Source organism: Nerophis lumbriciformis, linkage group LG25, assembly GCF_033978685.3.
Source record: "Nerophis lumbriciformis linkage group LG25, RoL_Nlum_v2.1, whole genome shotgun sequence".
Taxonomy (NCBI): Eukaryota; Metazoa; Chordata; class Actinopteri; order Syngnathiformes; family Syngnathidae; genus Nerophis; species Nerophis lumbriciformis.
In genome coordinates, this window is record NC_084572.2 from 4,842,501 (window position 1) to 4,865,292 (window position 22,792).

The following is a 22,792-nucleotide window of genomic DNA, read 5'->3' on the forward strand; positions in this document are numbered from 1 at the left end:
ACATATAAATAAAAAAATATAAATACATAATATAAACATAAATAAAAAATGTAATAATAATAATAATAATATAAATATAAATATATCTATATTTTTTTTTTTACATTTTTTTTATTTGTATTTTTATTTGTATAAGTCATGCACCTGACCCTCTTCCAGGAAAATCTGTTATACTTGTGCAGTACTTTGCTTTTATAAAAAAATACTTCTTAGTCAAACGTGTTTACTTTTATAAACTAAACTTTTATTTGTATAAAATTTATTTTATACAAATATACTATATATTCATATTAAATATAAATATAAATAAAAAAATATAAATACATAATATAAACATAAATAAAAATAATATAATAATAATAATAATAATAATAATAATAATAATAATATAAATATAAATATATCTATATTTTTATTTATTTTTATTTTTATTTTTATTTGTATAAATCATGCACCTGACCCTCTTCCAGGAAAATCTGTTATACGTGTGCAGTACTTTGATTATAAAAGTCTGATCACCTTCCACTTTCCAGACGTTTTTGACCTTGTATACTTTTCTGTGACGCCTTTATCTTGCTTATTTGAAACGTGGAACGCTTTTGAATGACATTGATATGCATGAAAAAGACACCTTTGAAAAGGACGTCCAGGCCGTGAGTTGCCTTGGTGATGTAGTGCGTGTGTGTGTGTGTGTGTGTGTGTGTGTGTGTGTGTGTATGCACGCTACAACAGCTTCTTCTTCCTGGCTGGGGGTGGATAATAATCCGTAGATGAAACTTTGCTTCACTTGTTTTTATGACCATCCTGGTGTTATTTATGGCGTTGAGGGTTCTGTTTAGTACAAATACGTATTATTTTCGGGTCTCCCTATGTCTAGCATTAAAAGATTACAGTTGGTACAAAATGCGGCTGCTAGACTTTTGACAAGAACAAGAAAGTTTGATCATATTACGCCTATACTGTATATACCTTATATATATATATACATATATATATATATATACCTATACTGGCTCACCTGCACTGGCTTCCTGTGCACTTAAGATGTGACTTTAAGGTTTTACTACTTACGTAAAAAATACTACACGGTCTAGCTCCGTCCTATCTTGCTGATTGTATTGTACCATATGTCCCGGCAAGAACTCCGGCTTATTAGTGATTCCCAGAGCCCAAAAAAAGTCTGCAGGCTATAGAGCGTTTTCTATTGGGGCTCCAGTACTATGGAATGTTCTACCGGTAACAGTTAGAGATGCTACCTCAGTAGAAGCATTTAAGTCCCATCTTAAAACTCATTTGTATACTCGAGCCTTTAAATAGACCCCCCTTTTTAGACCAGTTGATCTGCCGTTTCTTTTCTTTTCTCCTCTGCCCCCCTCTCCCTTGTGGCACAGGTCCGGTGGCCATGGATGAAGTGCTGGCTGTCCAGAGTCGGGACCCGGAATGGACCGTGCATGTGGACCGTGCCTGTGCATCGGTTGGGGACATCTCTGCGCTGCTGACCCGTCCCCGCTCGGGATGGTCTCCTGCTGGCCCCACTATGGACTGGACTCCCACTATTATGTTAAATCCACTATGGACTGGACTCTCACTATTATGTTTGATCCACTATGGACTGGACTTTCACACTATTATACTAGATCCACTATGGACTGGACTCTCACTATTATGTTAGACCCACTATGGACTGGACTCTCACTGCTATGTTAGATCCACTATGGACTGGACTCTCACTATTATGTTAGATCCACTATGGACTGGACTATCACAATATTATGTTAGACCCACTATGGACTGGACTCTCACTATTGTGTTAGATCCACTATGGACTGGACTCTCACTATTATGTTAGATCCACTATGGACTGGACTCTCACTATTATGTTTGATCCACTATGAACTGGACTCTCACACTATTATGTTAGATCCACTATGGACTGGACTCTCACTATTATGTTAGATCCACTATGGACTGGACTTTCACTATTATGTTAGATCCACTATGGACTGGACTCTCACAATATTATGTTAGACCCACTATGGACTGGACTCTCACTGTTATGTTAGATCCACTATGGACTGGACTCTCACTACTATGTTAGATCCACTATGGACTGGACTCTCACTGTTATGTTAGATCCACTATGGACTGGACTCTCACTATTATGTTAGATCCACTATGGACTGGACTCTCACTATTATGTTAGCTTCACTATGGACTAGACTCTCACAATATAATGTTAGACCCACTATGGACTGGACTCTCACTATTATGTTAGACCCACTATAGACTGGAGTTTCACTATTATGTTAGATCCACTATGAACTGGACTCTCACTATTATGTTAGATCCACTATGGACTGGACTTTCATAATATTATGTTAGACCCACTATGGACTGGACTCTCACTGTTACGTTAGATCCACTATGGACTGGACTCTCACACTATTATGTTAGCTCCACTATGGACTGGACTCTCACAATATTATGTTAGATCCACTATGGACTGGACTCTCACTATTATGTTAGATCCACTATGGACTGGACTCTCACCATTATGTTAGATCCACTATGGACTGGACTCTCACTAATATGTTAGACCCACTATGGACTGGACTCTCACTTTTATGTTAGATCCACTATGGACTGGACTCTCACTATTATGTTAGATCCACTATGGACTGGACTCTCACTATTATATTAGATCCACTATGGACTGGACTCTCACCATTATGTTAGATCCACTATGGACTGGACTCTCACTATTATGTTAGATCCACTATGGAGTGGACTCTCACAATATTATGTTAGACCCACTATGGACTGGACTCTCACTATTATGTTAGATCCACTATGGACTGGACTCTCACACTATTATGTTAGCTCCACTATGGACTGGACTCTCACAATATTATGTTAGACCCACTATGGACTGGACTCTCACTATTATGTTAGATCCACTATGGACTGGACTCTCACTATTATGTTAGATCCACTATGGACTGGACATTCACAATATTATGCTAGACCCACTCGACGTCCATTGCATACGGTCTCCCCTAGAGGGGGGGGAGGGGGGGGGGTCACCACATTTGCGGTCCTCTCCAAGGTTTCTCATAGTCATTCACATCACTTCATATCTGTGAAGCCGTGGCACGTCTGAGGGGAATATGTTTGTGTGTGTTTGGTGTACTTGTGCAGGGGAGTGTCACAGTTTGATATTAACCGCCATAAAAATCAATTGATAAACGCTACATTAAATATGTATTTTCTATTAAAAAGTCACATAGTTGAGCGATCACAGTCCAGATGGTGTTAGTACTCCAATGTTGGAACATGGCCGATATACTCCTTCCTTTGTGGTCGCGCTCACGAGACAATGAGGCGCATTTTCATATTTGAGAGTTAATTACGAAAGGCATTACGGTCCTTTTGTCCTCATCTCAATGGATGTTGCCTGGTGTCTCAATTGATGCGATTAGAACCAATTTAATAGTTTTCTGGAAGCTTCTTTGATCATTTTATCACGTGTGGTGTACACTTCAGGTGCACTGGTATATTTCACCTTCCCGGGGCGCTGGACACATTGCAGCAACTTTTTTGATTGATTGATTGATTGAAACTTTTATTAGTAGATAATCATTAACTTTAGAATTTGATGCCAGCAACACGTGACAAAGACGTTGGGAAAGGTGGCAATAAATACTGATACAAAAGAAAAAAACTCTGCCTCTGCTCATCATTCAGCACTGAAGGTGCACACACTCTGTCAATTCTCTTATATACTCTTTCATTCTAGACTTCTAGAGTGTTTGATTATCACATCATTCTAGATGTATAGACTATAACGTTCACAAACATAAAGAGGGATCCTAGTGGGCCAGGCCAATCTTTCCTTTTCTGTAAACTATCCATCCATCCATCCATCTTCTTCCGCTTATCCGAGGTCGGGTCGCGGGGGCAGCAGCTTAAGCAGGGAAGCCCAGACTTCCCTCTCCCCAGCCACTTCGTCCAGCTCCTCCCGGGGGATCCCGAGGCGTTCCCAGGCCAGCCGGGAGAGATAGTCTTCCCAGCGTGTCCTGGGTCTTCCCCGTGGCCTCCTACCGGTCGGACGTGCCCGAAACACCTTCCTAGGGAGGCGTTCGGGTGGCATCCTGACCAGATGCCCGAACCACCTCATCTGGCTCCTCTCGATGTGGAGGAGCAGCGGCTTTACTTTGAGCTCCCCCCGGATGACAGAGCTTCTCACCCTATCTCTAAGGGAGAGCCCCGCCACCCGGCGGAGGAAACTCATTTCGGCCGCTTGTACCCGTGATCTTGTCCTTTCGGTCATGACCCAAAGCTCATGACCATAGGTGAGGATGGGAACGTAGATCGACCGGTAAATCGAGAGCTTTGCCTTCCGGCTCAGCTCCTTCTTCACCACAACGGATCGATACAGCGTCCGCATTACTGAAGACGCCGCACCGATCCGCCTGTCGATCTCACGATCCACTCTTCCCCCACTCGTGAACAAGACTCCGAGGTACTTGAACTCCTACACTTGGGGCAAGATCTCCTCCCCAACCCGGAGATGGCACTCCACCCTTTTCCGGGAGAGAACCATGGACTCGGACTTGGAGGTGCTGATTCCCATCCCAGTCGCTTCACACTCAGCTGCGAACCGATCCAGTGAGAGCTGAAGATCCTGGCCAGATGAAGCCATCAGGACCACATCATCTGCAAATAGCAGAGACCTAATCCTGCAGCCACCAAACCAGATCCCCTCAACGCCCTGACTGCGCCTAGAAATTCTGTCCATAAAAGTTATGAACAGAATCGGTGACAAAGGGCAGCCTTGGCGGAGTCCAACCCTCACTGGAAACGTGTCCGACTTACTGCCGGCAATGCGGACCAAGCTCTGACACTGATCATACAGGGAGCGAACCGCCACAATCAGACAGTCCAATACCCCATACTCTCTGTGCACTCCCCACAGGACTTCCCGGGGTACACGGTCGAATGCCTTCTCCAAGTCCACAAAGCACATGTAGACTGGTTGGGCAAACTCCCATGCACCCTCAAGGACCCTGCCGAGAGTATAGAGCTGGTCCACAGTTCCACGACCAAGACGAAAACCACACTGTTCCTCCTGAATCCGAGGTTCGACTATCCGGCGTAGCCTCCTCTCCAGTACACCTGAATAGACCTTACCGGGAAGGCTGAGGAGTGTGATCCCACGATAGTTGGAACACACCCTCCGGTCCCCCTTCTTAAAGAGAGGAACCACCACCCCGGTCTGCCAATCCAGAGGTACCGCCCCCGATGTCCACGCGATGTTGCAGAGTCTTGTCAACCAAGACAGCCCCACAACATCCAGAGCCTTAAGGAACTCCGGGCGGATCTCATCCACCCCGGGGCCTTGCCACCGAGGAGCTTTTTAACTACCTCGGCAACCTCAGCCCCAGAAATAGGAGAGCCCACCACAGATTCTCTAAACTAAAACTGGGGAAATGTGTAGAGTGTTCTGGGCTTCGGACATGATTTTATTTCATAATTCCTTGAGAGAACAAAAACGCCTGGTTAGGCGTGTGTGTATGTAGTGTGTGCCTTCCTTGGTTTACAGCTATGTTATCATGCTGTTTGTTACTTATGTATGTTATGTTGCAGCTATTTAAAATACAAACCCCGTTTCCATATGAGTTGGGAAATTGTGTTAGATGTAAATATAAACGGAATACAATGATTTGCAAATCATTTTCAACCCATATTCAGTTGAATATGCTACAAAGACAACATATTTGATGTTCAAACTCATAAACATTTTTTTTTTTTTTTTGCAAATAATCATTAACTTTAGAATTTGATGCCAGCAACACGTGACAAAGAAGTTGGGAAAGGTGGCAATAAATACTGATAAAGTTGAGGAATGCTCATCAAACACTTATTTGGAACATCCCACAGGTGAACAGGCAAATTGGGAACAGGTGGGTGCCATGATTGCGTATAAAAGTAGATTCCATGAAACGCTCAGTCATTCACAAACAAAGATGGGGCGAGGGTCACCACTTTGTCAACAAATGCGTGAGCAAATTGTTGAACAGTTTAAGAAAAAACATTCTCAACCAGCTACTGCAAGGAATTTAGGGATTTCACCATCTACGGTCCGTAATATCATCAAAGGGTTCAGAGAATCTGGAGAAATCACTGCACGTAAGCAGCTAAGCCCGTGACCTTCCATCCCTCAGGCTGTACTGCATCAACAAGCGACATCAGTGTGTAAAGGATATCACCACATGGGCTCAGGAACACTTCAGAAACCCACTGTCAGTAACTACAGTTGGTCGCTACATCTGTAAGTGCAAGTTAAAACTCTCCTATGCAAGGACGAAAACCGTTTATCAACAACACCCAGAAACGCCGTCGGCTTTGCTGGGCCTGAGCTCATCTAAGATGGACTGATACAAAGTGGAAAAGTGTTCTGTGGTCTGACGAGTCCACATTTCAAATTGTTTTTGGAAACTGTGGACGTCGTGTCCTCCGGACCAAAGAGGAAAAGAACCATCCGGATTGTTGTAGGCGCAAAGTGGAAAAGCCAGCATGTGTGATGGTATGGGGGTGTATTAGTGCCCAAGACATGGGTAACTTACACATCTGTGAAGGCGCCATTAATGCTGAAAGGTACATACAGGTTTTGGAGCAACACATGTTGCCATCCAAGCAACGTTACCATCGACGCCCCTGCTTATTTCAGTGTTACATCAACGTGGCTTCATAGTAAAAGAGTGCGGGTACTAGACTGGCCTGCCTGTAGTCCAGACCTGTCTCCCATTGAAAATGTGCGGCGCATTATGAAGCCTAAAATACCACAACGGAGACCCCCGGACTGTTGAACAACTTAAGCTGTACATCAAGCAAGAATGGGAAAGAATTCCACCTGAGAAGCTTCAAAAATGTGCCTCCTCAGTTCCCGAACGTTTACTGAGTGTTGTTAAAAGGAAAGGCCATGTAACACAGAAATTCTAAGTTAATTATTATTTGCAAAAAAAAAATAAAGTTTATGAGTTTGAACATCAAATATGTTGTCTTTGTAGTGCATTCAACTGAATATGGGTTGAAAAGGATTTGCAAATCATTGTATTCTGTTTATATTTACATCTAACACAATTTCCCAACTCATATGGAAACGGGGTTTGTATATGATGAGGCAATGTAGAGGTTTTTAGTCTCTATTAATTTTGCATCAAAACAAGTGACTTGCCTGCCCGTCTTAGTAAAGGCAACGTGTGGTCTGTTAATGAGTTAGTCGGCCCCTCGCTCACCATCAGGCCCGGCCCTAACCAATCTGGCGCCCTAGGCAAGATTTTAGGTGGCGCCCCCCCACATCGGCAGTGAAGTGTATATACTCACAAGAAACCGAATAGCTTTGTCTTTGACCTTTTTTTTTTACTTACAACTATACCTAATATATAAAGGGGTGGAAAAGTGACTATTACCTGCAGGGCAAACATTAGCTAACCAGAAGGCAATAACAATGTAAACAAAAACACCTGCTTAAAAGATCTAATACAAATGTCCCTGAGGAATGTAAGGTGGGAGTATTGTAATTACCTAACGTTACATTATTATTTTCCATAACAATTTAGCCCCCTCCACAATATTAACCCGACGTTAAAACAGAACTAGCTATTTATTGATTAGCAATTGCCGAATCATGTGACATTAGCTTAATGCTAAAAAGCCGGGTTACTATCACATTCTGTAACAGACAAATAATTTCATGTAGGCTAACGTTACCTACCTGCTACCTCTGTCTTTTCTCGTTTCTCCTCCTCTACTTTTCTCTTTTTTCTTCCCTGGGCACCTGACAGTTTTGGCCGTTTTGACATCTTGTGTTGATTTTTTGATGTGGTGACGTCCAAAAAGAGTCATGATACGGGAAGGGAGGGGGCGCACGGTGCGGGGGGGGGGGGGGGGGGGGGGGGGGGGGGGGGCGTTATGTTGTAACAAATAATATTTCTATTAAATAGGCTTTACTTTGCATTTTAATTAACGTGGGATTATTTTTTGTATTTAGAAATAATAATACCAACTTTTTTTCTTTTTTTTTTTTTCCCAACATTTGTGGCACTGGCGTGGCGCCCCCTGATGGACGGCGCCCTTAGCATTTGCCTATACGGCCTATGCCACGGGCCGGCCCTGCTCACCATTGAAGTTGACGGCGCGGATGTGGCTGAGCAGCTCTTTGCCGTCGATGCTGCTGGCCATGCGCGGGCACAGCCCCGGGTAGCCGTAGCACAGCTTGCGGTGCATGTGGTGCAGGGCATGCGCCATGGCGTACACCGCGTCCATCACGAACTGCACCTTGCCCTCTTGCTCGTAGCTGGAGTTGCGGCCGACTTTCTCCAAACCTGAGACACGAGGAGAAAACAAAAAAAAAAAGGCAAGAAAAGTTAGCCGGGCCGCTGTGAACCGGAGGGCAGTAGGCGGTGTTGAATTATGAATACACGCTATAAAAAGAAGAACTGCAGTGGGAAAAGGCTAAAAAAAAAGAAAAAAAAAGAAAAAAAGTGTCCTTTGATGAGGAGAAAGGGAATCCATTCACTGGTTGCAAAGTTGCAGGTGAAAGAATCCTCTGGTGATGTCATAATGCAATTTCCCTGTTTGACTGTTTGACATGACACAATAAATGCCCGCTCTTTGAACCCCTCACTTTGTCTCGTGACGACCATTTGTACCACATGGCGATTCGAGAGAAGTACATAATGCGCGGCGCGCTGAAACATTTACAGCCGTCCTTTTATATATATATATATATATATATATATATATATACGAAGGCGCCTTCCGCGGCATGACTATTTCATGAACGCACTTAATAATTGAGTTGGCAATAGAAAAGAAAATGCATATTTGCCTCTGGGCGCCATTGCCGAACATCACTTGCGCTGGTGTACCTCATACTTGCCAACCCGAAATTCAGCGCCTCTCCCGAAAACCTCCCGGGACAAATTTTCTCCCGAAAATCTCCCGAAATTCAGACCCGAGTCCGCTAACCCACAATGTAAACAGCGTGCCTGCCCAATCACGTTATAACTGTAGAATGATGGAGGGCGAGTTCTTGGTTTCTTATGTGGGTTTATTGTTAGGCAGTTTCATTAACGTCCTCCCAGCGCGGCAACAACACACGACGACGGCAGTCACGTTTTTTTGTCTACCGTAAAGCAGTTCGTCTGCCGTAAACAGCAATGTTGTGACACTCTTAAACGGGACAATACTGCCATCTAGTGCATTTGATGAAAGCACTTTTGTGCGTGCCACACAGTGATGCATCATCAGAGAGGGTGTTCAGCATGGTTCGAAAAATAGTGACAGAGAATAGAACAAGGATGGACAATTCAACCCTTAACTCAACAATGAGTAGATGAGTGTTATGTGTGTGTATATGTGTAAATAAATGAACACTGAAATTCAAGTATTTCTTTTATTTATATATATATATATATATATATATATATATATATAGCTAGAATTCACTGAAAGTCAATTATTTCTTATATATATATATATATATATATATATATATATATATATATATATATATATATATATATATATGTATATCCATCCATCCATTTACTACCGCTTATTCCCTTCGGGGTCGCGGGGATATATATATATATATATATATATATATATATATATATATATATATATATATATATATATATATATATATATGAAATACTTGACTAGGTGAATTCTTGCTGTAAATATACTCCTCCCCTCTTAACCACGCCCCCAACCACGCCCCCCGCTCCCACCCCCCACCTCCCGAAATTGGAGGTCTCAAGGTTGGCAAGTATGGTTTGATTGTTAACGTGCACCTTAATTGTAGTTTTCATTAACACATGTGAAGGATTTTAATGGAAAACGTTACAATCAGTAACGCATGCGAAAAACGGAGCTAATGTATATTAGCATCCAGTTAGCAGATTTTTGAACAAGTGGAGCCTTGCTTTACCTTTTTGGAGACAATTTCTTTGTTGGGGCGGCATGGCGTAGTGGTTAGAGCAACCGTGCCAGAAACCTGAGGGTTGCAGGTTCGCTCCCCGCTGCTTACCATCCAAAAATCGCTGCCGTTGTGTCCTTGGGCAGGACACTTCACCCTTTGCCCCCGGTGCCACTCACACCGGTGAATTGAATGAGGTGGTGGTCGGAGGGGCCGTTGGCGCAAATTGCAGCCACGCTTCTGTCAGTCTACCCCAGGGCAGCTGAAGCTATGAAAGTAGCTTACCACCACCAGGTGTGAATGATTGATGGGTTCTACATGTAAAGCGACTTTGGGTACTTAGAAAAGCGCTATATAAATCCCAGTTATTATTATTATTATTTGTTGACATTGAAAATTGCAACATTACCTAGAGCAGAGGTGTCAAAGTCGTTTTCACTGACTGCCACCTCACAATTTTGTTTGGCCCCAAAGGGCCGTTTCAAAGTATTATTACACCAATTTTTAACAGATTTTTTTTTTAAACTAAAATGTAAAAAAATATGGTAAGTTGCAATAATTTCACTTCAAAATGCTGTATATTACTGTAAATTGAAAAATAGTACTGCTGTGTTTATGGTAAAAAAAAAATTACTGTAAATTTGCATTTGTTTTTTTTACTGTAAATACATTTTACAATAAAATGTTGGCACTTGACCTGCCAGTTTTTTTTTTGTTTGTTTTTTTTACCACAAATCAACAAGTGTAGATTTTTCGGTGTATTACTGTAAATTTACATTTGTTTTTTTTTACTGTAAATACATTTTACAAAAAAATGTTGCCACCTGACCTGCCAGTTTGTTTGTTTTTTTGGTTGGTTTTTTTACCATAAATCAACAAGTGTAGATTTTTCGGTGTATTACTGTAAATTTACATTTGTTTTTTTTACTGTAAATACATTTTACAATAAAATGTTGGCGCCTGACCTGCCAGTTTTTTTTTTGTTTGTTTTTTTTTTAACCACAAATCAACAAGTGTAGATTTTTCGGTGTATTACTGTAAATTTACATTTGTTTTTTTTTGCTGTAAATACATTTTACAATAAAATGTTGGCACCTGACCTGCCAGTTTTTTTTTTGTTTGTTTTTTTTTTAACCACAAATCAACAAGTGTAGATTTTTCGGTGTATTACTGTAAATTTACATTTGTTTTTTTTTGCTGTAAATACATTTTACAATAAAATGTTGGCACCTGACCTGCCAGTTTTTTTTTTTTTTTTTTTTTTTTTAACCACAAATCAACAAGTGTAGATTTTTCGGTGTATTACTGTAAATTTACATTTGTTTTTTTTTTGCTGTAAATACATTTTACAATAAAATGTTGGCACCTGACCTGCCAGTTTTTATTTTTTTTGTTTTTTTTTTAACCACAAATCAACAAGTGTAGATTTTTCGGTGTATTACTGTACATTTACATTTGGTTTTTTTTGCTGTAAATACATTTTACAATAAAATGTTGGCACCTGACCTGCAATTTTTATTTTATTTATTTTTTTACCACAAATCAACAAGTGTAGGTTTTTCGGTGTATTACTGTAAATACATTTTACAATAAAATGTTGGCACCTGACCTGCCAGTTTTTTTTTTGGTTTTTTGGTTTGTTTTTTACCACAAATCAACAAGTGTAGATTTTTCGGTGTATTACTGTAAATTTACATTTGTTTTTGTTTTTTACTGTAAATACATTTTACAATAAAATTTTGGCACCTGACCTGCCAGTTTTTATTTTTTTTATTATTTTTTTTACCACAAATCAACAAGTGTAGATTTTTCGGTGTATTACTGTAAATTTACATTTGTTTTTTTTTACTGTAAATACATTTTACAATAAAATGTTGGCACCTGACCTGCCAGTTTGTTTGTTTTTGTTTTTTGTTTTTTACCACAAATCAACAAGTGTAGATTTTTCGGTGTATTACTGTAAATTTACATTTGTTTTTTTTTACTGTAAATACATTTTACAATAAAATGTTGGCACCTGACCTGCCGGTTTTTTTTTTGTTTGTTTGTTTTTTACCACAAATCAACAAGTGTAGATTTTTCGGTGTATTACTGTAAATTTACATTTGTTTTGTTTTTTACTGTAAATACATTTTACAATAAAATTTTGGCACCTGAGCTGCCAGTTTGTTTGTTTTTTTTGTTGTTGTTTTTTTACCACAAATCAACAAGTGTAGATTTTTCGGTGTATTACTGTAAATTTACATTTGTTTTTTTTTACTGTAAATACATTTTACAATAAAATGTTGGCACCTGACCTGCCAGTTTTTTTTTTTTTTTTTTTTTTTTTTTTTTTACCACAAATCAACAAGTGTAGATTTTTCGGTGTATTACTGTAAATTTACATTTGTTTGTTTTTTTTACTGTAAATACATTTTACAATAAAATTTTGGCACCTGACCTGCCAGTTTTTATTTTTTTAATTTTTTTTTTTACCACAAATCAACAAGTGTAGATTTTTCGGTGTACTACTGTAAATGTACATTTGTTTTTTTTACTGTAAATACATTTTACAATAAAATGTTGGCACCTGACCTGCCAGTTTTTTTGTTTTTTTTACCACAAATCAACAAGTGTAGATTTTTCGGTGTATTACTGTAAATTGACATTTGTTTTTTTTTACTGTAAATACATTTTACAATAAAATGTTGGCACATGACCTGCCAGTTTTTTTTGTTTTTTTTTTGTTTTTTTTTACCACAAATCAACAAGTGTAGATTTTTCGGTGTACTACTGTAAATTTACATTTGTTTTTTTTTACTGTAAATACATTTTACAATAAAATGTTGGCACCTGACCTGCCAGTTTGTTTGTTTTTGTTTTTGTTTTTTACCACAAATCAACAAGTGTAGATTTTTCGGTGTATTACTGTAAATTTACATTTGTTTTTTTTTACTGTAAATACATTTTACAATAAAATGTTGGCACCTGACCTGCCGGTTTTTTTTTTTGTTTGTTTGTTTTTTACCACAAATCAACAAGTGTAGATTTTTCGGTGTATTACTGTAAATTTACATTTGTTTTGTTTTTTACTGTAAATACATTTTACAATAAAATGTTGGCACCTGACCTGCCAGTTTTTTTTTTTGTTTTTTTTTGTTTTTTTTACCACAAATCAACAAGTGTAGATTTTTCTGTGTATTACTGTAAATTTACATTTGTTTTTTTTACTGTAAATACATTTTACAATAAAATGTTGGCACCTGACCTGCCATTTTTTTTTTTTTTTTTTTTTTTACCACAAATCAACAAGTGTAGATTTTTCGGTGTACTACTGTAAATTTACATTTGTTTTTTTTACTGTAAATACATTTTACAATAAAATGTTGGCACCTGACCTGCCAGTTTGTTGTTGTTTTTTGTTTGTTTTTTACCACAAATCAACAAGTGTAGATTTTTTGGTGTATTACTGTAAATTTACATTTGTTTTTTTTTTACTGTAAATAAATTTTACAATAAAATTTTGGCACCTGACCTGCCAGTTTTTTTTTTTTGTTTTTTTTTGTTTTTTTTACCACAAATCAACAAGTGTAGATTTTTCTGTGTATTACTGTAAATTTACATTTGTTTTTTTTACTGTAAATACATTTTACAATAAAATGTTGGCACCTGACCTGCCTTTTTTTTTTTTTTTTTTTTTTTTTTTTTACCACAAATCAACACGTGTAGATTTTTTGGTGTATTACTGTAAATTTACATTTGTTTTTTTTACTGTAAATACATTTTACAATAAAATGTTGGCACCTGACCTGCCAGTTTGTTGTTGTTTTTTGTTTGTTTTTTACCACAAATCAACAAGTGTAGATTTTTCGGTGTATTACTGTAAATTTACATTTGTTTTTTTTTTACTGTAAATACATTTTACAATAAAATTTTGGCACCTGACCTGCCAGTTTTTTTTAATTGTTTTTGTTTTTTACCACAAATCAACAAGTGTAGATTTTTCGGTGTATTACTGTAAATTGACATTTGTTTTTTTTACTGTAAATACATTTTACAATAAAATGTTGGCACCTGACCTGCCAGTTTTTTTTTTTTTTTTTTTTTTTTTTTTTACCACAAATCAACAAGTGTAGATTTTTCGGTGTATTACTGTAAATTTACATTTGTTTTTTTTACTGTAAATACATTTTACAATAAAATGTTGGCACCTGACCTGCCAGTTTTTTTTTGTTTTGTTTTTTTTACCACAAATCAACAAGTGTAGATTTTTCGGTGTATTACTGTAAATTTATATTTGTTTTTTTTACTGTAAATACATTTTACAATAAAATGTTGGCACCTGACCTGCCAGTTTTTTTTTGTTTTGTTTTTTTTACCACAAATCAACAAGTGTAGATTTTTCGGTGTATTACTGTAAATTTATATTTGTTTTTTTTACTGTAAATACATTTTACAATAAAATGTTGGCACCTGACCTGCCAGTTTATTTTTGTTTGTTTTTTGTTTTTTTTACCACAAATCAACAAGTGTAGATTTTTCGGTGTACTACTGTAAATTGACATTTGTTTTTTTTACTGTAAATACATTTTACAATAAAATGTTGGCACCTGACCTGCCAGTTTGTTTGTTTTTGTTTTTTTTACCACAAATCAACAAGTGTAGATTTTTCGGTGTATTACTGTAAATTGACATTTGTTTTTTTTACTGTAAATACATTTTACAATAAAATGTTGGCACCTGACCTGCCAGTTTTTTTTTTTTTTTTTTTTTTTACCACAAATCAACAAGTGTAGATTTTTCGGTGTATTACTGTAAATTTACATTTGTTTTTTTTACTGTAAATACATTTTACAATAAAATGTTGGCACCTGACCTGCCAGTTTTTTTTTGTTTTTTTTTGTTTTTTTTACCACAAATCAACAAGTTTAGATTTTTCGGTGTATTACTGTAAATTGACATTTGTTTTTTTTACTGTAAATACATTTTACAATAAAATGTTGGCACCTGACCTGCCAGTTTTTTTTTGTTTGTTTGTTTTTTTTTACTACAAATCAACAAGTGTAGATTTTTCGGTGTATTACTGTAAATTTACATTTGTTTTTTTTTACTGTAAATACATTTTACAATAAAATGTTGGCACCTGACCTGCCAGTTTTTTTTGTTTTTTTTTTGTTTTTTTTACCACAAATCAACAAGTGTAGATTTTTCTGTTTATTACTGTAAATTTACATTTGTTTTTTTTACTGTAAATACATTTTACAATAAAATGTTGGCACCTGACCTGCCAGTTTATTTTTGTTTTGGTTTTTTTACCACAAATCAACAAGTGTAGATTTTTCGGTGTATTACTGTAAATTTACATTTGTTTTTTTTACTGTAAATACATTTTACAATAAAATGTTGGCACCTGACCTGCCAGTTTTTTTTTTTTTTTGTTTGTTTTTTACCACAAATCAACAAGTGTAGATTTTTCAGTGTATTACTGTAAATTGACATTTGTTTTTTTTACTGTAAATACATTTTACAATAAAATGTTGGCACCTGACCTGCCAGTTTTTTTTTGTTTTGTTTTTTTTACCACAAATCAACAAGTATAGATTTTTTGGTGTATTACTGTAAATTTACATTTGTTTTTTTTACTGTAAATACATTTTACAATAAAATGTTGGCACCTTACCTGCCAGTTTTTTTTGTTTTTTTTTTGTTTTTTTTACCACAAATCAACAAGTGTAGATTTTTCGGTGTATTACTGTAAATTTACATTTGTTTTTTTACTGTAAATACATTTTACAATAAAATGTTGGCACCTGACCTGCCAGTTTATTTATTTTTTTTTTTTTTTTACCACAAATCAACAAGTGTAGATTTTTCGGTGTATTACTGTAAATTTACATTTGTTTTTTTTACTGTAAATACATTTTACAATAAAATGTTGGCACCTGACCTGCCAGTTTATTTTTTTTGTTTTTTTGTTTTTTTTACCACAAATCAACAAGTGTAGATTTTTCGGTGTACTACTGTAAATTTACATTTGTTTTTTTTACTGTAAATACATTTTACAATAAAATGTTGGCACCTGACCTGCCAGTTTTGTTTGTTTTTTGTTTGTTTTTTACCACAAATCAACAAGTGTAGATTTTTCAGTGTATTACTGTAAATTGACATTTGTTTTTTTTACTGTAAATACATTTTACAATAAAATGTTGGCACCTGACCTGCCAGTTTTTTTTTGTTTTGTTTTTTTTACCACAAATCAACAAGTATAGATTTTTCGGTGTATTACTGTAAATGTACATTTGTTTTTTTTACTGTAAATACATTTTACAATAAAATGTTGGCACCTGACCTGCCAGTTTTTTTTTTTTTTTTACCACAAATCAACAAGTGTAGATTTTTCGGTGTATTACTGTAAATTGACATTTGTTTTTTTTTTACTGTAAATACATTTTACAATAAAATGTTGGCACCTGACCTGCCAGTTTTTTTTGTTTGTTTTTTGTTTTTTTTTACCACAAATCAACAAGTGTAGATTTTTCGGTGTACTACTGTAAATTTACATTTGTTTTTTTTTACTGTAAATACATTTTACAATAAAATGTTGGCACCTGACCTGCCAGGTTTTTTTTTTGTTTTGGTTTTTTTTTTACCACAAATCAACAAGTGTAGATTTTTCGGTGTATTACTGTAAATTTACATTTGTTTTTTTTACTGTAAATACATTTTACAATAAAATGTTGGCACCTGACCTGCCAGTTTTTTTTTGTTTTTTGTTTTTTACCAAAAATCAACAAGTGTAGATTTTTCAGTGTATTACTGTAAATTTACATTTGTTTTTTTTTTACTGTAAATAAATTTTACAATACAATTTTGGCACCTGAGCTGCCAGTTTATTTTTTATTTTTTATTTTTAAACACAAATCAACAAGTGTAGATTTTTCGGTGTATTACTGTAAATTTACATTTGTTTTTGTTTTTTACTGTAAATACATTTCACCTGACCTGCCAGTTTTTTTTGTTTTTTTTTTGTTTTTTTTTACCACAAATCAACAAGTGTAGATTTTTTGGTGTATTACTGTAAATTTACATTTGGTTTTTTTTACTGTAAATACATTTTACAATAAAATGTTGGCACCTGACCTGCCAGTTTTTTTGTTTGTTGTTGTTTTTTTTACCACAAATCAACAAGTGTAGATTTTTCGGTGTATTACTGTAAATTTACATTTGTTTTTTTTACTGTAAATACATTTTACAATAAAATGTTGGCGCCTGACCTGCCAGTTTTTTTTTTGTTTGTTTGTTTTTTAACCACAAATCAACAAGTGTAGATTTTTCGGTGTATTACTGTAAATTTACATTTGTTTTTTTTTGCTGTAAATACATTTTACAATAAAATGTTGGCACCTGACCTGCCAGTTTTTATTTTTTTTGTTTTTTTTTTAACCACAAATCAACAAGTGTAGATTTTTCGGTGTATTACTGTACATTTACATTTGTTTTTTTTTGCTGTAAATACATTTTACAATAAAATGTTGGCACCTGACCTGCAATTTATTTTTTTTAATTTTTTTTACCACAAATCAACAAGTGTAGGTTTTTCGGTGTATTACTGTAAATTTACATTTGTTTTTTTTTTACTGTAAATACATTTTACAATAAAATGTTGGCACCTGACCTGCCAGTTTTTTTTTTGTTTTGGTTTTTTTTTTACCACAAATCAACAAGTGTAGATTTTTCGGTGTATTACTGTAAATTTACATTTGTTTTTTTTACTGTAAATACATTTTACAATAAAATGTTGGCACCTGACCTGCCAGTTTTTTTTTGTTTTTTGTTTTTTACCAAAAATCAACAAGTGTAGATTTTTCAGTGTATTACTGTAAATTTACATTTGTTTTTTTTTTACTGTAAATAAATTTTACAATACAATTTTGGCACCTGAGCTGCCAGTTTATTTTTTATTTTTTATTTTTAAACACAAATCAACAAGTGTAGATTTTTCGGTGTATTACTGTAAATTTACATTTGTTTTTGTTTTTTACTGTAAATACATTTCACCTGACCTGCCAGTTTTTTTGGTTTTTTTTTTGTTTTTTTTTACCACAAATCAACAAGTGTAGATTTTTTGGTGTATTACTGTAAATTTACATTTGGTTTTTTTTACTGTAAATACATTTTACAATAAAATGTTGGCACCTGACCTGCCAGTTTTTTTGTTTGTTGTTGTTTTTTTTACCACAAATCAACAAGTGTAGATTTTTCGGTGTATTACTGTAAATTTACATTTGTTTTTTTTACTGTAAATACATTTTACAATAAAATGTTGGCGCCTGACCTGCCAGTTTTTTTTTTGTTTGTTTGTTTTTTAACCACAAATCAACAAGTGTAGATTTTTCGGTGTATTACTGTAAATTTACATTTGTTTTTTTTTGCTGTAAATACATTTTACAATAAAATGTTGGCACCTGACCTGCCAGTTTTTATTTTTTTTTTTTTTTTTTAACCACAAATCAACAAGTGTAGATTTTTCGGTGTATTACTGTACATTTACATTTGTTTTTTTTTGCTGTAAATACATTTTACAATAAAATGTTGGCACCTGACCTGCAATTTATTTTTTTTAATTTTTTTTACCACAAATCAACAAGTGTAGGTTTTTCGGTGTATTACTGTAAATTTACATTTGTTTTTTTTTTTACTGTAAATACATTTTACAATAAAATGTTGGCACCTGACCTGCCAGTTTTTTTTTTGGTTTTTTTGTTTGTTTTTTACCACAAATCAACAAGTGTAGATTTTTCGGTGTATTACTGTAAATTTACATTTGTTTTTGTTTTTTACTGTAAATACATTTTACAATAAAATTTTGGCACCTGACCTGCCAGTTTTTATTTTTTTTATTATTTTTTTTACCACAAATCAACAAGTGTAGATTTTTCGGTGTATTACTGTAAATTTACATTTGTTTTTTTTTACTGTAAATACATTTTACAATAAAATGTTGGCACCTGACCTGCCAGTTTGTTTGTTTTTGTTTTTTGTTTTTTACCACAAATCAACAAGTGTAGATTTTTCGGTGTATTACTGTAAATTTACATTTGTTTTTTTTTACTGTAAATACATTTTACAATAAAATGTTGGCACCTGACCTGCCGTTTTTTTTTTTTTTTTTTTGTTTTTTACCACAAATCAACAAGTGTAGATTTTTCGGTGTATTACTGTAAATTTACATTTGTTTTGTTTTTTACTGTAAATACATTTTACAATAAAATTTTGGCACCTGAGCTGCCAGTTTGTTTGTTTTTTTTTTTGTTTGTTTTTACCACAAATCAACAAGTGTAGAGTTTTCGGTGTATTACTGTAAATTTACTTTTTTTTTTTTTTTACTGTAAATACATTTTACAATAAAATGTTGGCACCTGACCTGCAATTTTTTTTTTTTTTTTTTTTTTTTACCACAAATCAACAAGTGTAGGTTTTTCGGTGTATTACTGTAAATTTACATTTGTTTTTTTTTTTACTGTAAATACATTTTACAATAAAATGTTGGCACCTGACCTGCCAGTTTTTTTTTTGTTTTTTTTGTTTGTTTTTTACCACAAATCAACAAGTGTAGATTTTTCGGTGTATTACTGTAAATTTACATTTGTTTGTTTTTTTTACTGTAAATACATTTTACAATAAAATTTTGGCACCTGACCTGCCAGTTTTTATTTTTTTAATTTTTTTTTTTACCACAAATCAACAAGTGTAGATTTTTCGGTGTATTACTGTAAATTTACATTTGTTTTTTTTTTACTGTAAATACATTTTACAATAAAATGTTGGCACCTGACCTGCCAGTTTGTTTGTTTTTGTTTTTGTTTTTTACCACAAATCAACAAGTGTAGATTTTTCGGTGTATTACTGTAAATATACATTTGTTTTTTTTTACTGTAAATACATTTTACAATAAAATGTTGGCACCTGACCTGCCGGTTTTTTTTTTTGTTTGTTTGTTTTTTACCACAAATCAACAAGTGTAGATTTTTCGGTGTATTACTGTAAATTTACATTTGTTTTTTTTACTGTAAATACATTTTACAATAAAATGTTGGCACCTGACCTGCCATTTTTTTATTTTTTTTTATTTTTATTTTTTTTACCACAAATCAACAAGTGTAGATTTTTCGGTGTACTACTGTAAATTTACATTTGTTTTTTTTTACTGTAAATACATTTTACAATAAAATGTTGGCACCTGACCTGCCAGTTTGTTGTTGTTTTTTGTTTGTTTTTTACCACAAATCAACAAGTGTAGATTTTTTGGTGTATTACTGTAAATTTACATTTGTTTTTTTTTTACTGTAAATAAATTTTACAATAAAATTTTGGCACCTGACCTGCCAGGTTTTTTTTTTGTTTTTTTTTGTTTTTTTACCACAAATCAACAAGTGTAGATTTTTCTGTGTATTACTGTAAATTTACATTTGTTTTTTTTACTGTAAATACATTTTACAATAAAATGTTGGCACCTGACCTGCCATTTTTTTTTTTTTTTTTTTTTTTTTTTTTTTTTTACCACAAATCAACAAGTGTAGATTTTTCGGTGTATTACTGTAAATTTACATTTGTTTTTTTTACTGTAAATACATTTTACAATAAAATGTTGGCACCTGACCTGCCAGTTTGTTGTTGTTTTTTGTTTGTTTTTTACCACAAATCAACAAGTGTAGATTTTTCGGTGTATTACTGTAAATTTACATTTGTTTTTTTTTTACTGTAAATACATTTTACAATAAAATTTTGGCACCTGACCTGCCAGTTTTTTTTAATTGTTTTTGTTTTTTACCACAAATCAACAAGTGTAGATTTTTCGGTGTATTACTGTAAATTGACATTTGTTTTTTTTTACTGTAAATACATTTTACAATAAAATGTTGGCACCTGACCTGCCAGTTTGTTTTGTTTTTTTTTTGTTTTTTTTACCACAAATCAACAAGTGTAGATTTTTCGGTGTATTACTGTAAATTTACATTTGTTTTTTTTACTGTAAATACATTTTACAATAAAATGTTGGCACCTGACCTGCCAGTTTTTTTTTGTTTTTTGTTTTTTACCAAAAATCAACAAGTGTAGATTTTTCAGTGTATTACTGTAAATTTACATTTGTTTTTTTTTTACTGTAAATAAATTTTACAATAAAATTTTGGCACCTGACCTGCCAGTTTTTTTTGGTTTTTTTTTACCACAAATCAACAAGTGTAGATTTTTCGGTGTATTACTGTAAATTTACTTTTTTTTTTTTTTTTTTTTACTGTAAATACATTTTACAATAAAATTTTGGCACCTGAGCTGCCAGTTTATTTTTTATTTTTTAACACAAATCAACAAGTGTAGATTTTTCGGTGTATTACTGTAAATTTACATTTGTTTTTTTTTACTGTAAATAAATTTTACAATAAAATTTTGGCACCTGACCTGCCAGTTTTTTTTTTCGTTTGTTTGTTTTTACCACAAATCAACAAGTGTAGTTTTCTGTGTACTACCGTAAATTTACATTTGTTTTTTTTTACTGTAAATACATTTTACAATAAAATGTTGGCACCTGACCTGCCAGTTTTTTTGTTTTTGTTTTTGTTTTTTTACCACAAATCAACAAGTGTAGATTTTTCGGTGTACTACTGTAAATTTACATTTGTTTTTTTTACTGTAAATACATTTTACAATAAAATGTTGGCACCTGACCTGCCAGTTTTTTTTTTTTTTTTTTTTTTTTTTTACCACAAATCAACAAGTGTAGATTTTTCGGTGAATTACTGTAAATTTACATTTGTTTTTTTTACTGTAAATACATTTTACAATAAAATGTTGGCACCTGACCTGCCAGTTTGTTTTTTATTTTTTTATTTTTTTTACCACAAATCAACAAGTGTAGATGTTTCGGTGTACTACTGTAAATTTACATTTGTTTTTTTTTTACTGTAAATACATTTTACAATAAAATGTTGGCACCTGACCTGCCAGTTTTTTTTGTTTGTTTTATTTTTTGTTTGTTTTTTACCACATATCAACAAGTGTAGATTTTTTGGTGTATTACTGTAAATTTACATTTGTTTTTTTTTTACTGTAAATAAATTTTACAATAAAATTTTGGCACCTGACCTGCCAGTTTTTTTTGTTTTTTTTTACCATAAATCAACAAGTGTAGATTTTTCGGTGTATTACTGTAAATTTACATTTGTTTTTTTTTACTGTAAATACATTTTACAATAAAATGTTGGCACCTGACCTGCCAGTTTGTTTTTTCGTTTGTTTGTTTTTACCACAAATCAACAAGTGTAGAGTTTTCGGTGTACTACCGTAAATTTACATTTGTTTTTTTTTACTGTAAATACATTTTACAATAAAATGTTGGCACCTGACCTGCCAGTTTGTTTGTTTTTGTTTTTGTTTTTTACCACAAATCAACAAGTGTAGATTTTTCGGTGTACTACTGTAAATTTACATTTGTTTTTGTTTTTTTACTGTAAATACATTTTACAATAAAATGTTGGCAACTGACCTGCCAGTTTTTTTTTTTTTTTTGTTTTGTTTTTTTTACCACAAATCAACAAGTGTAGATTTTTCGGTGTATTACTGTAAATTTACATTTGTTTTGTTTTTTACTGTAAATACATTTTACAATAAAATTTTGGCACCTGAGCTGCCAGTTTATTTATTATTATTATTTTTTTAACACAAATCAACAAGTGTAGATTTTTCGGTGTATTACTGTAAATGCCCAAACGGCACCACAGTTTATTACAGTAAAAAAAAAAAAAAAAGTACAGTTTTTTTCATTTA

At 33.8% G+C, this 22,792-nt stretch overlaps 1 protein-coding gene across 2 annotated transcripts in view; it reads right to left on the bottom strand.

Moving 5' to 3' along the window:
* The window catches only part of grm8a (glutamate receptor, metabotropic 8a), an 833,323-nt gene that overhangs the window by 194,101 nt on the left and 616,430 nt on the right, over window positions 1-22,792 (bottom strand). For both annotated transcript variants that reach the window (XM_072916040.1, XM_061983598.2), the window contains exon 7: window positions 8,184-8,387. In XM_072916040.1, the coding sequence (XP_072772141.1) occupies window positions 8,184-8,387 (204 nt within the window). The remainder of the gene's footprint in view (window positions 1-8,183; window positions 8,388-22,792) is intronic.